Here is a 17357-nt window from a genome sequence, read left to right as displayed (position 1 = left end):
GCCTCTCTCTCTGCCTTCAGCAAACCCTAACTGCAAAGCATCCTTCTCGCTCTGGCTCTGGCTCCACTCTTTCCTTACCCTCAGCCCATGCCTCTGCCCCTGGGAGTCTATCTCCCTGAGGGACTCACCAAGACCCTCTCAACTTGCTGCCTGGCTCCTGCTGGCCTCCGTGTCCCTCCCCCCAGACTCCTGCTGCCCCTGGCCTCCCTTGGCCTGAGCTCTCACAGAGGGCTATCACACCAGTCTCCCTCTAGGACTTGAGAGCAGGGCCTTGGCCCAATCCGTGTCTGGTCCCCAGCAACAGCATAGTAGCTGACAGGGTATGTGGGAGGCATAAAAAGTTTGTTGAATGAATAAACAACTGAGACAGAAAAAAATGGGGGAAAGGGATAAGGGATTATGGCAAAGGCAGTAACCATCAGAGACAGGAATAGGAAACATACTCTTGGGGACATTCTGAGACCCAGAGGAGGCCCAGGGCCAGGCCAGGAGGCTGGATGGGGACAGGGAGGGAAACCTCCACAGAGTCAGAGCTGCACAGAGCAGTGGGCAGGAGCCACCAGGAGACAGCCGAGGAGACAAAACCAGATCAAAGACAGCTCTGCTGCCGTGGGGGGGGGGGGGTGTGTGTGTGAAACACATANGGGGGGGGGGGTGACTCACACGCAGAGTAACACCAGACACAGAAACACAGTTTCACACTCAGAGGCACACACACAACCTCACAGGGGCATGTGTTCAATAAGGACACATAGTCACCCACAATCCAGTTCCACACGGAACGCCCACATGTAGAAGGCAGGACAACCCCCATCACACCGTCCTGTCGTCCTCAAAGCACACAACTACCATCTGGTGTCTTGTTTACTTATTGCCTGCTTCTGTTTTGCTTATCTTGCCTTCAAGATGTAAACCCATGACAGCAGGGCCTAATCTGTCTGGTTTGCCACTAAGTTCCTGGATATAACACAAAACTTGGCATATAGTATGTGCTCAATAAATATGTGTTGAATGACTGAATGTTGGAAACACACAAGGGAATACCATCCCCTCTGGTTGTCAGGCTCCACTTCAGCACCTCCCTGGCCCAATACCTGGTCCCACGCAATCTGAGAGAGTCCAGAGACTGAGAAGGGGGGGTCTTGGAGATGGTAGAGGGGATCTCAGGGAACCAAGGGAAGATGGAGGATGTGCAACAAAAGGATGAAATTAAATGGCCTGGGCCCTGCATGGGTACTCACCTCCTCACTCCCTGTATGTCAGGGGGAATGCAGGGTGTACATGTGCAAGCATTGTTCTCCTGCCCCAGGACACGAAGATTCTAGAGACACCACAGGTAGCAAGTACCTGCCTGCAGGGAGCCCAGGCCAAGAGGCAGGGAGGCAAGAGTTAAGCTAAAGCCCTAGAGAACTGCTCCAGCTGCCCTGTGCCACGTGCCACGTGCCACATGCCACCTGCCCCAGGCTCTCTTTAATGACAGGTGAGAGGAGCCCGCATTTGGTGTGGGACCCACCACTAAATTCTGGACCTGCTACTTTCTTCCACTGCCTGTGTTTCTGAAGCTCCAGGGGCTCCAGCGTGTCAACGCCAGCCCCAGCACTGCCAGAGGAGACAACGGGAGGCACCTCAAGCCTGCCACCTGGTCTGAGCAGCTTTCCTCCCACCTGTTGCTGGAGCATGCGCATCTGCCCAGGTCAGGGGTCATGGCTAGAAGAGGGTTTCCATCCCTGTCTCTGTCGGTGGCAACCTGGCACCCAGGCCTGTGGCCACCGGTCCCTCAGGAACAGGCTAGAGTGGCCCAGGGAGGTCCCAGATCCCCAAAGAGTGCCCTATGCGTGGAGTCATGGAGCCTCAACTCTGGCTCCAGGTGGCCCAGCCAGGCGTGGGGACAGGGGGAAGAAATTAGACCCGTCTGTCTCTTGGACTCCCTCCTTTCTCTTATCTCCTGAAACTTTAAAGACTTTCAACTGGAAACTGAGCTGAGGCTCGTTAAAATTTAAAAGCCAGAGCCTGGGGAGCTGGGCACAGAGCCAGCCTGGACGCTGGGGGCTCTTCTGGCCCCAGGGGACACTGACTAGAGGCACCCACCCCACCCCTTGCCCTACTCCCATTCACAGGGTTCTTTGTCCCCCAAAAGGCACCAAGGGGGCTGCACATCCACACCTCAACCTGAATAACACTCCCTAGTTGGCACATTGCAAAGAGTTGTCCTGTGACCGGCATGTCCCATCCTTTGTCTCTCCCAACTCTCTCTGGATGCAATCCCGCCACTCCATTCCAGCAGCGTCTCCTTTAGTGCAGGCCTCAGGCCCTCTGTCCAGACAATACAGCAGTAGCCTCCTCCTCCCACTGCATTATGTAAAACCCTCCCCTGAAACGCCAAGGGCTCCAGGATCCAAGTCCTAGGGGCCTTACTCTAGCTCTCTCAACACCTCCAGCGCCGAGATCCAAGCCCCACACCAATCACCTGCAGTTCTCCTAATGCACTTCCCTGTTTCCTGCCTCCTTTGCATAGCTGTTCTTCTGCATGGCCAGCTCCCAGCACTATCAAACTGATGTGCCTCATCCTCCACACAGTTCAAAAGGGATCACCCGAGCATTCCCTCTCTGTGACGTCTTCCCAGGCCCCCAAGGCTGATTCACAGCCCCGCTCTGGGTCTCCATAGCTCCCATGGCAAGTGGCTGCCTCAGCACCCAAACAGGGAGCTCCCTGAGCGCAAGGCTCAAGTCTGATTCCCCTCTCTGTTCCCAACTTCCAGCACAAGGCCAGGCAGAGGTGCCATAAATGAATGCCCACTAAATTTGTGAGTGAATGAATGAAAATGCCTGGGACAAGCAGGGCAGCACTACCATCCACATTTGACAGATGAGGAAGCGAAAGCCCAGGCAGGGGCAGCAACCTGCCTATGGCCATGTGGCTGGCACTTTGGACCCAGTATTCTCTCACCTACAGCCTCTAACGGACCCAGATACCTCCTCCAGGAAGCCTTCTCTAAAGCCTCCAGCCATTCCTGACCTTTCCCTTTCTGAGCCCCCCGCCCCCACACACACACCTAAAGGCTGGCAAGGCCTTAGCTATCTCTGTGTCCAGAGCCCCCTACCATGGCCTAAGGCCAGGATGGCCTCTACAAACCACCTTCCCAGCAACTTCCTGTAGAAATGGAGAAACTGAGGCCCAGAGGGGACAGAGGCCCACCATGCACCTAAACTCACCCAATGCAAAGCCCTAAAACCACACTGACTCCCACCTCTGCCACCACAGATAAGAAAACTAACTCTAAAGGTGAAATAACCCCCAAGATCACACAGCAAAGACTGGGCTTGTGCCCAGCTGGGTCCCCTCCAGGATGCCCTCCCAGAGTGACACAGCACAGCAAGACTCAAGTCGGCAGAGAGAAAATTATGAGCCATGAGGTCTTGGAGACAGAAAGGCCCAAGGGAGCAGAGCGATCCCAGCCTCAGAGGTCTCAGCCTTGAACTCAAGGACCTGGGTTCTGATCCTGCTTCAGCCACTCTCTATTTGGCCTTGCCCAAGTAAATTCCTGCTGAGTCTCAGTTTCCACATCTGTCTGATGGGCTTAGTAAGACCTATGCCACAGGACAGTTGTGAAGACCCAGTAGAAAGACCAAACACCCCGCCCTGCCCCTGCCCACCCCTTCCCCATGACCCTCTGAGTCTCACAGACTTGTACGAGCGAAGAGGGCCCTTGGAGATCCCTGAGATGATTCCCTGACCCCTCATTTCAAAGGCAGAGAGAATAGGGTGCTGAGAGCTGACAGGACTGAGCACTGGCTTGAGTGGGGGGTGGGGAGCAGGTGGATAGTGAGACAGGGCAGTGAGGACTGGAGCTTTCTCCAAGGAAAAGGGGAGGAGCCATAGGACAGGAAGTCAGAGAAGACAGGTGCCTGCCACACAGCTTCCTACAGCAACAGGAGCCTCAGGTTCTTAGCCACACTCCCCCAAGAGATCACCCACCCTACTCCAGCCACCAAGCCCCTCAAGCCCCTTCCCACGGGGCCCACTCCTGCCTTGGGGTCTGCCTGCTCTATGAGTAGACAGGGGTCACCTGGAATTGTCACTCCTCTCCCCACTTGGGTCTGAAAACCTATGAGGACAAGGGCCAGGTCTCTTTCTCTGCCTCCCTCTCAGACGTGCAGCCAAGCACTGGGTGAGGCACACAGCAGCACTGGAGAACCTGAGCACAGCAGCATCCAGGGCAGGGCTGGGCAGGCCATGCCCTCTCCTGCTTTCTGTTCCCCATTCCTCCTTCCATTCCCACAGGCCCCAGCACAAACACTGAGTCCAGAGGCTCTTGGGGCCAAGAGAGCCCCATGACACAGAAAGACAGACAGTTCAGAGAGGGGCAGGGATGTGCCCACTGTCACACACACAGAAGAGGACAGCACAGCCAGGAAGCCGCCAACCTCTTGCTCAGCTGGCCCTGACTGACTGACAAGCCCTCTGGATTCCCATCTCTTGCAGCACTGCCGGAGTCACAGGGAGCCTGGCCTGGATACTGAGAGACCTGGGTTCAGGTTCCAGGCTGCCCTCTGCCTCGGACCAGGATGCATGTTCAACATCTGCCTCTGGGACAGGGCCTGACCTCCCAGGAGGTGGTGTCTGCCTCCTCTCCGGTGCCCAGAGAACAGCACGGGCCTTGGGCCAGGCCGGGCTGGAGGCCAAAGGGAGGGAAAGGGCCTCCAGCAACCCCTTCCCGTTGTCCTGGCACCGAATGCCGGGCCCAGCGCCACAGTGGCATCCAGGGACCTCTGGACATAGAGGTAGGAGAAGATAAGTCTGGGGGGAGGGAGATAAGATGGAGAAAATCAATCAGGTAAATAGATAGGCAGATCCGGATCCATACCCCACCCTGTGATTACCAGTACAGGGCCCGTCCAGGGGGCAGATGGCTTTCCCAGCTCAGGGGGTGGGCCTAGAAGGCTGGGGAAGTGGGGAGCGGGTACAAGTTCAACAAACACTTTGACTGAGTTCCAGCCTCCAGGAGTGACCCAATCAGCTCTGGGACTTTGGCTTCAGACCTGCTTGTGTGACCTTGACAAGCCATGCCCCTTTCTGTGCCTCAGCGTTCTCATTTATCAAGAGAATGGGATGAGAACACAGTGTCCTTCACAGGGTTATTGATGGGGTCAAACGCCATAACGTTGACTAAGATGTGAGCCCAGGCAGAGAGGGGTTGAGGCTCTGGAGCCAGTCTGGCCTGGGTTCTACCCAGCTGCCCTGCAGCCTCAGGTCACAGTTCTTAGCCTCAGTTTCTTTGTGGCATGGAAACGAGCCTACTACTGCCTAAGACTAGACTGAGGGTACATTAGATGCTGGAGAAAAATGCTTGGCTCAAAACAGGAACTCTTAGAAAGGGTTAGGGGTGAAATTTTAGGGGTGAGCAGGTCAGAGACTTCTGCCCATCTCCCAGAGCTCCATCTGACTGTGCTAGGGGATCGGGAGTGGGGTACATGACATCCCAGTTCTGCTCAACCTACAGTCCCAACCCTCACCCCACTGGAGGGAGCAGATCTGGAGGGCAGCAACTGGGAGAGAAATAAGACAGAAAGGGCTAGGCTGAGAGGCTGGATATCTGGGTTCCAGGCCCAGCTATGCTAGAACTTGGATATGACCCTGGGCTGGCCCCTGTCCCTCTCTGGGCCTCAGCGTCCTCGCTTGCACCCCATGAGGGGGGAGTATGAAACAGGGGATTGCCAAGGGCCCTCAGCACCTCCAGTCTCTGCTCTGTCTGAGAGGGAAGAAGCGTCAGGGTCCTGGCTGCCAGAGTGGGTGACTGCCCCAACCACAAGCCTGCAACACCCTGATTTTTCCAGGTCCCCTCCACCCCCAAGGAAGGCTATCGGGCAAGCCTGATCTGTAGTGGTGGTCTCGCCCCCAGACCATCAACTCCAGTCCTGAACTGGGCTGGTTTATTCATTAACCAAGCCAGATGGAGGAGGAAGCTCCACCCTGTTGACACAGGGTGGGAGTACTGGACTCAGTTCAGATCTTCCCCTTCCCCCTGTGGAGAGCCAGTGCGGTGGGGAAACTATACTCCCCACCCCGCCATGCAGCCATCCTTGAGCCTTTCCCAGGTCAGGGTCAGGAAAACAACCTTGTTCTCATAACAACCTCGTTCACCTTTTGTTCAGTTGTTCAGTTTGTTCCCTTCTTCATCCCATCCTTCATTCAACCACCATCCCTGCTCTGTCTGTGTTGGGTGCAGGAGACACAAACTGGGGTAGGACCTATTCCTTGTTTTCAGTGAGCACCAAGCCGGCACAGACCAGCTGCCCTCCCCTTCCCTGCGCCTCAGGCTCAGACACAGGTCAGGCTCCCGGGGAAGGTCCTTGAGCCACGGTCCTCAGGCCTGGGCAGAGAGTCTCGGGGAAAACCAGATCTCAGAGTCATAGAGGAGAGAAGGGAAACCAGACAGGGTGAGCCAGAGGGCCACATGGGAACAGATGGACGAAGCTGTAAATGACTAAGACAGAAGGGATCAGAAAGGCACAAGGTCAGAGACAACAGAGGGTCAGACATCTCCGGGGATGAGACCAAGATGCCTGAGCTAAGTCTGAGAGAAGGGCCCAGACAAGAGGGGCTGGAGTGCCGGAAGGGCGGGAGGTCTGAGTCCAAGGCCCTGACCCACCATCCCTTGCAACAGGAATACACACCTTCACAGTTCCAGAAGGACATACAAAGGAAGAGGCAAGGGAATAGGGCAGCCTACTGCCAGGAGCCCACTTCAGGGAGACCAACCCCCCTCAACATGTGGCACTCACACAAAGCCAGATGTGCTAGGGGCAGCGACTGATGCCTCTGGACCAGAGCCTTCACCAGCCTGTGCCCTGTCTAGTGCCCCAGGAGAGGTGGGCTCATGGGGTTCCACACCCTAAGCCTGTCCTGATGAGGCAAAGAGAAAAATCATGGGGCTATGAGGAATGGGGTTGATGGCTATGAAGGGGCTTGTGTGCCCTGACTCTTCTTTCCTCACCCTCACCCCCCAGCTCACCCCCAAGGCTGGCCCTGAGTAAAGCAGGCACATCCAAGCCCTGCCTTCAGGACCTGCCAGCCTCAATCCTGAGTCCCTACAGGAGACTCAGGAAGCAGACAGGGAGGGAAGGGGGAAGAGCAGGGTACCAGACAGGAAGGAATCAGGTCCCTGGCAGCCAAGTGTGCAGAGAGTAGGGAAAGAGACACAGCTCAGAATGAGAGAACCAGGGGAGACAGGCTCAGTCTCCCACCTTGAATGACTCAGATCAGGTACCAGGTGAAGGCTAGTGGGGGCAGAGGGGTCCCTGAGGGAGTCACTCTCCTAGACGGGCCTGGCAGCGGTCCACTTCTCTGGATGAGGCAGGGGCATGCAGAAGCCTGGATTCAGTTTGTTGAACTACAAGCCTAGTCACACCCCCTCTCCGGGCCTCAGTTGGCCCATCTGTGTGATGGGGGCTTGTAGAACAAACTGTGTCTCTTCCAGATTCCTGGCAAGAGGCTTGTTCTGAAATGTACAAGCAGGTGTCTGAGGCTCTGAGGGAGGGCCAGGAGAGTCCCTGTCGGAGGTGGTGAGGCTGCACGTGCAGGAGCGCAACCCTACCTTGATCTTGTGCAGGGTCCGATCCATCTCCACAGCCTGCACCCACACAGACACACCGGCCTTGCTGTAGGTCAGGTTCCAGCCCGCCTCGGCCTCACACTCTGACCGGAAGCTGCGGAAGTCCTGGTCGTCGGGCACCTGGACGCTGTCCCGGCCCAGGACCGGCCGAGGCCCCTGCGGCTCTGTTGAGGCCGCCGACTTCTCCATGGAGAAACCCAGGGCCCTGGTCCTAGTCCGGCTCTCCTGGGTTCTCCGCGGAGGTTCCAACTATGTCGACGCGGCTGCAGATGCTGACGCCACCTTCCTGGGACCTGCAAGACCGGTTTGGGGACCGGAGTCAGTGCGCTGGGGGTTCGGGTGGGGCTGTCCGGGGTCCTGGGCGGTGGAGAGTTCAAGATGAGTAGGGGCTGGTCCCTGGGGAGGGCGAACCGGCGAAGAGCAGTCACTGGGGGCATCCCCAAGGAGTGAGCCCCGACCTCCCTGGGGCCGGAGTGGGGGCTGCGTGTCGAGTGTGGGGGGGAGGGGCTGCGAGAGCCCGTCGGGTCCCGGGGGAGGCCAGGACCGAGGTGACGGACGGTCCGGAGGTGTCCGCGCGGTGCTGGCCGGGGCTGCTCAACTCACTCTGGCAGCAGCGCCGGCGCGGAAAGTGCACGGGGCGGGGTGCCGGCGGGGTGAACGCTCGCCGGCCCGCAGCTCACCTGTGCCCGCTGCTCCGCCGGGGCCGAGGTGCGAGTACCGCCGCAGCCGCTGCGCTGCCGCTGCCCCGGCGACCGGGACAACGCAAGGGGTCGGGGGGAGGAGCAGTGGGTCCTGCCGCTCGGCCCTCCCCGCGCCCCGCGCCCCCCGCCCCGCGCGCCCCTCCCTCCGGGCAAGGCTCGGGGGCTTGGGGCCACCGCTCGCTGGAGCTCGGTATTTTCCAGGCTGCGGAGGTATAGCGGACGGAGCTCGGAGCCCCGCCCCGCCCCGCCCCGCAGGGTCCTAGCGCCCTCCCCGCCCTCCCGGAGGGGACCTGACCCGACCAAGACCCGTGCACAGGCACTGTTTGGAAACAGGGCTGGGAGGGGCTAAGTTAGAGCGGGCTCTGAGAAGAGGAGAAATGAGGTGCTAGAATAGAGAGTCTGGAAGGTAATTGTGAACCTCTTCCCTCCACCCGCCTCCCATACTCACAGGTGCACAACTCTGCAACAACCTACTTACACACAGGCATGCTGACTCCAGAACACGGAGAACCCCCGGCCAAACGACACCCCAGAGACCCAAAGATGGGCACACACACCCCACCACAATCAAGAGCAGCTCAGAGATGCCCACAGCTTGCGTTCCTGACCAACCACTATCCTCAAGGTTGACAGGCTGGCAAAATCTCCATTCCTGTCTGGGAGCTTTAACCAGGCTCCCCTCCAGCCTGAGACTCTGGCCCTTGTCCACCACCACCCCTCCTGAGCACCCGTGTGCGTGTCCACACACCTCGCATGGACTAGGCTAGGCTCTCAAAAGCCTCTGGCTCCTGAGCACTGGGGCTCCATGTCCCTTGCTAGGCAAAGCTGTCCATGCTCCATAGCCATAGGGAGATAACGTCCACCAGCCCTCTAGCCACCCCTTTCAGCCTGGGAGGCTGCTATCTGCCCTCTGGGTCCTAGTGCCAGCTCGGCCGCCACCTGCTCTGTGTGAACTGAAGTCAATAATTCAACTTCTCTGAGGCCTGTCCCGTGTGGCAGAGGGCCCAAGGCTGAACATTCACTGACCCCAGGGACTGTCCCTTGACCACAGAGTGATGGGCAACTAACAGTGCCCAACAAGTGCCCACCATTTGCCCAGTGTCACACAGTATGTCCTACTTCCCCATCCTGTCCAGAACCCAGGTCTCGGACTCCTCCCATCACAAGGTTCTCTGCTCTGCTCTGGTTGCCAATCTGCTCTGGTCCTTAGTTTCCCACCTGTAAAATGAGGCAATCAGAACGGGTATCCTCCTAGCCTCACCATCCTAGAGCTCTGGGACAGAACAGCTTCTCCTGAAGTCGCTAGAGGAAGATGAGGAGCTATCACAGTGGGTTCAATGGGTTTGCAAATACAGGTGTTTCTTCCTGAGGAGCTTCAGGCTTTGAGATGTTTCAAAAGTGGTAGTGGTGAGCAGGGACGTGATGGCAAGTGACTCCTTGCCATCAAGTCCCTTTATAGATGGTATTCTATAGAGGAAATCCTGTAAAGTGAGTTTCAGGCCCCTGGTGAGACTTTAGATCTGCAGTATGGATGGCAGATAATCACCCCTCCCCTCCTAAACCACAGACTTTAAGTGCTAGGGAGCCGGTGGCAGGCGGGCTGGCTCTGGGCTCAGGAGACCTCTGCCTCCACCCCAGCTCTAGGCAGGTCACTGCCCCTCCCCTGGCCTCAGTGGTTTTGTCTGAAAGCTTCACACTCAGGCTTGTGGGAGACACAAAGACAAGTAAGCAGAGCCAGCTTTGTGAGCAGTAGCCTCTAGGATCTGCCACAAGGAAAAGAGAGGGAAGCACAGACCTGGTGGCTGCTGCCTTCTGAGGGCCCCAAAACACACATTTTAGCTGTCCCCAGGCACCAGGGCAGTAAACCTTTCATGCCTATCACCCAGTCCAGGGTAACTGATAAGGCTGGGATGATAAACAGCAAGAGGGAATAATGAGGGCAGACTGATAAAAGGATTTCCCACACCCAGAGAGTTGCCATTCTTAGGCAGACAGGGAAATGCAGATGGAAATACCAAACCATCACTCAAATCCTAATGTTAGGATTAACCAAGAATGAAGCTTTTCAGTCTTAGGTCAGAAATGGTGGGTGACCTGGTATCCCTGGGCTTGGATGGCCATGCTCTGGGCTCAACCCTGGGTGATGGGCTCAGGCCATGCTAACTGGCCAGTGGGTGGACAGAGGAGCATCTCTCCCCATCCTACTCATCAATAATTTGCTTTTGCAAGCACCTCCGCCCAGGAACTTGGATGTCTCTGGCTCAGGGGTTTATGACAGCTTCCCAAACATGCCAGGATCAAAGCAGATTCATATCCTGTCTCAAATACTCCCAAGCAGCTAAAAGGATCTGCACAAGAACTGAAGAGTGAACCCAGGAAGGCTGGGAGGGGACCTGGAGAAGGAGCCTGAGAAGGAGTCCTAGGCCTCAGCCAACCCCGCTTCCTGCCATCTGGCAGTCAGGAGGCCTGTGGACCTGGATTCGAATCCTGACTATGTGCCCACCATTTCCTACCTGTGTGACCAAGGGCAGGTGGCATGTCCTCTCCGAGCTTCTAGAACAGTAATACCTACTTCTTTGAGAATCATTGCAAAGAGTGGTAGTGTGTCAGTTTCATCCCCAAATAAGTAATTAAAAATATATAACAGGGGGTGGGAGGGAGGAATAAACTATCCTACAATGGCAAGTTTTCAACAGGAAGTGTTCAGATAACAACGTCTAGATATGATGGTTAATACTCTCATGAAAGGTTAAATCAACTGTGGAAAAAGCTGACAAAGTGTGAGCCTGCTTTGCCCCTCAGCCCCATTCCCAGCCACTGGCCCCTCCACAGGAAGTGGATGGAGGTGCCCCTTGGGCCGCCAGGTCAGGGCCCGGGTCTCTCTCTTGTCCGGGTCCCGCCCCAGAATGGGCATCACCAGGCAGGAGTCAGAGTGGGTGTGGAAGGCAGGAGTGTGTTCCCGAGGAGAAGGTGTTTAGAAAACTGAGAGGTGACTAGGGAATGTGAGGAACTGTTACCCAGGGTGCTGAGCAGGCACTGGGTCTTACGCATGCCCCTCACAGAGAGAGTAACTGAGTCCCCTGGAGGCACAGGACGCTCCTGAATCACACAGCAAGTCAGAGCCCATATGGGGACCTTTGGTGCCCCAGGTCTATGACTCCTGGAATGGGATCGGGGGCTCACTTGGAGAAATTCTCAAGAGACTTTGTGCATTGCTTCCTGAAAGCCAGTGGAGCAGGGGCAGGCAGCTGCTGGAGCCAACCACAGCCTAGTCCCTAGCATTCCCTTCAACCCCCCCCCCCCAACTGGGTCCCCATCAGAACTAAAACCTTCAGACCACTGTCCTTCAGCCCCAGCCCCTCACTGCCCAGACAGAGAAACAAAGGCCCAGCCAGCAGGGACAAAGTAGAGGCAAGACTTCAGGTCTCCTAGCTCTTACACTACCCTGGGGGCAACCTTGACATAGTCACCACCCTCGCTTTGCCTCAAGATTCAGCCCCAAGGCCCCCACTCTGGCTAGCGTCCTTCCTACTTACCATCTAGTTGGATGGCTGGCTGGCTGCCTTCATGTCCCTCTGGAGACGAGGAGAAGGCCCTCACTGATGTCCCTTCTCCCCTTACCCCCTCCTCTGGGGGAGCCCCTGCTGGTTTGGGTGGAGAAAATTTCCAGGTTGCCTAGAGCAACAGGGCAGTAACCTGGGAGGCACTGTTCTAGAAGGCTGGGCAGTGACCTGTGTGATGTCACCAGGAAGTAGCAGAGTGGAGAGCAGTTTCCATAGGACCCCAGGAAAGGCCCAGGGCAGAGCACTCTGAGGCCCCCAGGGCTGGCTTGGCCTTGAGAAGGACAGGTCCTTTACAATCTGATGGCCGGTGGCAATAGGCTCTGCATCCTAGTCCCTTCCTGAGCCGGATCTAAGTGTTTGCCCAGGGCAGGTCTCCTGCCCCTGCTGGGCCTCCCTCAGCAAACAGCTCAAACCCTGGATGGAGGCAGCTGTGAGAGCCCGAGGGAGTTATAGAGAGGCGCACAGTCAGTCACCCACATCCTCGGTCTTCCTGGTGACTCTGTCACAGCCAACACACCATCACACCGATGTCCTGTCACAGTCCCACACAGCCACACACTGTCTCAGTCTCTCTCTTAGCCATCCAGCCACAGGCAGGTGCGCTTGGGCCCGCTGGGTCAGGAAGCAGAGTCACCAGATAAAACATCGGAAGCGTAATGAAATTTGATTTCCAGATAAGCAGAGAATCCTTTTTTACTGTAAGTATGTCCCAAGTGTTCACTAAATCTGTCAGCCCTACACCTGAGGCACTGCCATAATCACATCAAAGCCTTGACGTGCAAGCATGCTCAGGTGCTCACCGGTCCCCTCATCGGCCTCTGTGGCTTGTGGACGGAAAAAATGGGGGTTCTTCTATGGACAGTAACCTCACAGGGTGATCAGATTATATGTTTCTAACTGGACAAGTCATGGTGGGCAGTCATGCGCCATAAATTCTTTAGTGAAAAGTTTTGAGCCAGCCCTGTCCATTGTTCCTGTGCATCTAGGCAAACACGCTTTTGAAATGCCAGATGTAACTCCCTGGAAGGGGGTGTTGACCCTCAAGAGAGCACGTGGTCTGTTAGCTGTTCTGTAACCCCATCCCTGCCTTGCTTTTGCTAATCTTCCTTATATTCCCACCTAATTTCAAGTGCATAAGAGAAGCTGCAAAACTGTTATTCTCCAGAGCGTTTGAGATCTCGGCATATGTCATCCGTTTGGCACAAACAAATTCATAAAAGCTCCCCCTGGGCTTGGAGCGTGTGCACGCAGCAACAGCAGTGACTGTGTGCATCCCCAGGGCAGGGGAGGTTTCTGACCTTGATGCCTCGCCTGCCCTGGGGATACAGGTACAGTGACAGCTGTGGAATGCACCTGCTGGCAAGCAGTCTGCACATCCTTTCTGCAGAGGCACAGGGCCAGAGCAAGAGGCTCCACACTCATCTGTCCGACCTCCACAGCAACCTCAGGTGGAAGGTCAGGCAGGGACCATTAGGACCATTTGACAGAGAGGCCAAATAAGGCTCAGCAAGAAATAACCTCTCCAAGGCCCTGGCTGGTGTAGCTCAGTGGGTTGAGCGTGGGCCTATGAACCAAAAGATCTCGGTTCGATTCCCAGTCAGGGCACATTCTTGGGCTGCAGGTCAGTTCCCAGCAGGGGACGTTTGAGAGGCAACCATATATTGATATTTCTCTCCCTCTCTCCTTCCCTTCCCATCTAGAGATAAATAAATTAAATTTAAAAAAAGAAAGAAAGAAATAACCCCTGCTTGTGGCCCTTGGGGCAGAAGGGGTGTGTGGGAAATCACGGTATACCTTTGTGGACGAAAAGGGGGTTCTATGCAAGGTAACCTCACAGGGTGATGCCATCATAAATTCCTAGTGGGGTAGGTCTGGGTGGGTGGTCTCCCTGGGGTCTGTAACCTCTTTAGTAAAAGGATTATCTTTGCCTTATGCAAGCCTGACCATTGTTTCCCTGCATCTAGTTAACGCCCCTTGGGAAGGCCTCTCTTCAGGCCCCTCCTCCTAAAGCCGACCACCCCACAAGACAGGGGGTAATGAACTGTCCTGTAACCCTGTCCCCACCCTGCTTTCTCCCACCTTCCTTTAGTCTTCCTTGCGTTACCGCCTTAATTTCAAATGCACAAAAGAAACTGCAAATCTGTCCTTCTCAGAGCATTTCAGATCTTGTGTCCTGGCAACTGTCATGTCTTGGCTCAGATAAACTCTTATAAAAATTCTCTCTGTGTGTGTTCACACGCTTCTTATGCTGACACCTGGGCCATGCTGCATCCCTGGGAAGGTCCGAGCTCCCCAAAAGGGACTCTCAGAGGAGCTTCCCACGTCAGGAACAAATGGCCTCCAGGCTTTGGAAGCGGACCCTCCACCCCTCCTGCCATCCAAAGGTTGATCCTGAATGCTCCCCCCCGAGGCTCCTCCTGACCCAGAAGGTAGAAAATGTCCTGAGCCAGGGTGCTGAGGGCCCAGCCTTGAGATTGAAAAAATAAGAAACCGTAAGAAGGAAGTTGTGTGGGCTGCCAGAAAAGGGGCCTGGACCCAGGCTGGAGTCCTGGTCCTGGTAGAAAGCCCGGACCACCCTGTCCTCCTGAGGGGAGGGCCTGGAGGGCCTGGAGGGCCGGCAGATGGGTCAGGAACATCTGACAGGAAACTCAAGGGGTTTTGGAAGGCTGCGCTGACCCAGCAGCAGCACTGGGTTCCTGCAGGCAGCAGTGCCCAGTAGACGTCATCAGCAGGGACACCCAGTGCTGGGGGGGAGGGAGTGTGGGTGTCCAGCTGGGCGTGGGGCCTTCCCAAAGCGGAAGTCTCCATGGCTTGGCTCTGGGCCTTGCCTACCTTGCGCAAGGTCCTGCACCTCTCTAGGCGTGTTCTTCTGTCAGATGGCGATGCTTACGATGCCTCCCCACTGGGGCAGGTGGGAGGGCTCTGTAAATGGGGAAGTCCTGCAAGATGGTGGGGTTATTAGTAGACTCCTCCCCCTTTTGAGCCAGGTTGCCCTGCAGGGCAGGAGAGCAGCTCCCAGGGCTCTGTCCTGCAGGGACTGGAGGCCAGTGGGTCGGGGGAGGACGGTGGAGGAGGCAGGACGAATTTGGTGAAACCCCTTCTCCGCAGTCCAGCGTGATGGCTAAGAGCTTGGGCCGGGGAGATAAACTGTCTGGGCGGGAACCTCTCGCTGTGCGATGTAGGGCACCTTACTGATCTCTCTGTGTCTGACTTTCCCGTTTCTAAAGTGAGTGGACTAGTGTGGATTCACACCCTTGCAATGGGGACGAAGCGAGCTCGTGCACACAGGGGCTCAGCTCTGTGCTGGCACGCACCGAGTGCTCCACAAACGCCATGGCTGCCGTCAGCTCCTGTCTCCTGAGTCCCTGACCCCCCAGGCCTGGCGCTGCTGTCAGGCTGTGCTGCCATATTAGTCATCTTTAAGCTGCTGTTACTTTTCTTGTATTCTCCCCAACATATCCTCTGACATACGCGGGTTGAACTTGGCAAGAGAAGACAGAAATCCCAGGCAGAATACCTAAACCTGCCCGCTGGAACCAGAAAATCCGAGGACCACAACCGAGAAACCAGTTTGCTCCAGAACAACCCAAGATGGCACCTGAAACCCCTTCCCAGGGGACCCTCTAATGAACGTTCCTTCGTCAGCACACTAAACATCAGGGGGGGATCTAACATACAACGAGACTTGAGGGGTCTGTCCAGGCCTGCTCCATGGGTGCAACACATGCTCCCTCGGAAATCCGAGACTCTCCACCCCTTCCTGGGAAATCTCTGCCCCCGAGCCCTCCTAAATGCCCCCCAAACCCCTTCAGTTTTAGATTGTCCTAACTCCACAGCATCAGGAAAAGCACAAGATCATTCTTCTCCATTCCTTGCTCAAATGATACAGTTTCTGATCTGTTTTACTGAACATAGTTTTGTTCTATCAGCGCAAGCGACAATGGGCAGAATGACCATGATTTTGAGTCCCTGAGCTGCAGGGGCTGGTGACAGCCTCTGTGACCAAGGTCTGGCCTCTTTTGACCTGGAAACAGTACCTCCCCCTTCTGACTTGGAGGAAACAAGACAGCATGGGTTCACTTGGTTGAGCATGAAGCAGATGGGGACACTGTGAGATCTTGTCCCCCTCCCTTACCCCCAATTCCCAACAGATGTCAAAAGACCTGGATGGGTCCCCCCTGAGAGGTCTTCCCTCAGTGGCTCCTTGCATCCCCAGAGCCCCCTCAGCGTTCAACAGCTGGATGCTGGGGCAGCAGCAGGACACATGGAGCTCGGCCATGCCGGGCAGTGGGCAGGACAGCACTGAGGTGTCCACTCTCCAGGGACTGGCTCCCAGGCTCTGCAAACAGCTGACGTGGGGAAGACTCGACAGGGGCTCTGAGAGTGGGACTGCAGCCTCTGCTCTGTGCCAGGAATCCTTCCGGAGCCAAATCCACACAGGAGTGGGCCTGGGACAGGCTCTGCTTTCCCATGGGGCGCGTGTTGGAAAACTCAGAGAAGATGCGGACGACGACCTGCTGAATGACGAGCAGAAGCCGCCCACGCTGGGTTGGCAGAATGCTCTCTCAGCACCAGAGCTCCCGACTTTGGAGAAGTGAAAACCCCATGGTTCTTTTGATTTGAAGGCACAGTTTCAATCCATTAACACAAAGGAAGTAGTCACAAGATTTATTACTTACAGATCCCAGAAGTGAGGGAGCACAAGAGGGGAAGAAGGGCAGTCCCCTGCCCCAGGTTACCAGGGAGCAGGAGATCAAGAACCCGGTAGCAACGAGCATCCAGCAGAGGCACTAATTTTTTTCATGGGTTCAACTCTGAGTGGTCATTTAAAAATGTGCCCGGAAAAAGCAAGGCAGGAACTTGTGGCAGGATCCTAAGCTGAGGTCCTTATTTAAATGTCCAGATTCTGGGTATGAGCAGGGCTGACATACTGTAAAATGCCTACGTAGCAACCCGAAATGACTGTTTCCTCTTCACAGAGCACTAACGTGCAGGCAGCACCTGCCAACCACTGCCCTCAGCCCTGAGGCCCTGGGTCAGCAGCATTTCCACAGGGCTCCCTGGGGGAGGATGCCTCCTTCAGCATCATCTAAATTTAGGGCTTGGGCTCTGTGACTCATTCTTGAATCCGTTTTGCTGCCCTCCTCCAGGATTGTGCTCCCACGGTATTTTCAGCCTCTGCTGTCTCAGACTTATTAATAAGGCCCGAGAATCCCGCAGCGGCCGCCACACCAGGGAGAGTTCCCTGTCCACTCACCCCAGGTCAGCTCTGGGCTTCTCTCTGACCAGGTCTGTACTCTGCCACCCCTTACCTTTCCAAACGCTGCCTCTACCCCACCACTCCCCAAACAGAACCCACCAAGGTGGCCATACTGAGGGCTGGCACCAAGCGGAACTGTGGGGGCAGCAGGGAAGGAGAGATGAAACAAAGCCCTACCCCCTCCAAATGAGTTGCCAGGCGAAGTATCACTCCCACCTTA

General features: G+C 56.1%; 1 protein-coding gene across 4 annotated transcripts in view; it reads right to left on the bottom strand.

Moving 5' to 3' along the window:
* Positions 1-11874, bottom strand: part of STARD10 (StAR related lipid transfer domain containing 10) — a 29703-nt gene extending 17829 nt beyond the window's left edge. Inside the window, exons 1-2 of one of the 4 annotated variants that reach the window (XM_037068611.1) lie at positions 11851-11874; positions 7596-7906 (exon numbers count right to left, since the gene is read on the bottom strand). In XM_037068611.1, the coding sequence (XP_036924506.1) occupies positions 7596-7802 (207 nt within the window). In that variant the 5' untranslated portion in view covers positions 7803-7906; positions 11851-11874. Of the gene's footprint in view, positions 1-7595; positions 7907-8216; positions 8240-8293; positions 8533-9062; positions 9168-11850 lie in introns of those variants that run through there. The other 3 variants (XM_037068608.1, XM_037068607.1, XM_037068609.1) reach the window with 3 other exon arrangements.
* Between the last annotated feature and the right edge of the window lie 5483 nt (positions 11875-17357).

This window comes from Sturnira hondurensis, unplaced genomic scaffold, assembly GCF_014824575.4.
Source record: "Sturnira hondurensis isolate 20B ecotype Veracruz unplaced genomic scaffold, ASM1482457v3 Scaffold0017746, whole genome shotgun sequence".
Classification (NCBI taxonomy): Eukaryota; Metazoa; Chordata; class Mammalia; order Chiroptera; family Phyllostomidae; genus Sturnira; species Sturnira hondurensis.
This window is presented reverse-complemented; position numbering and strand designations above follow the sequence as displayed.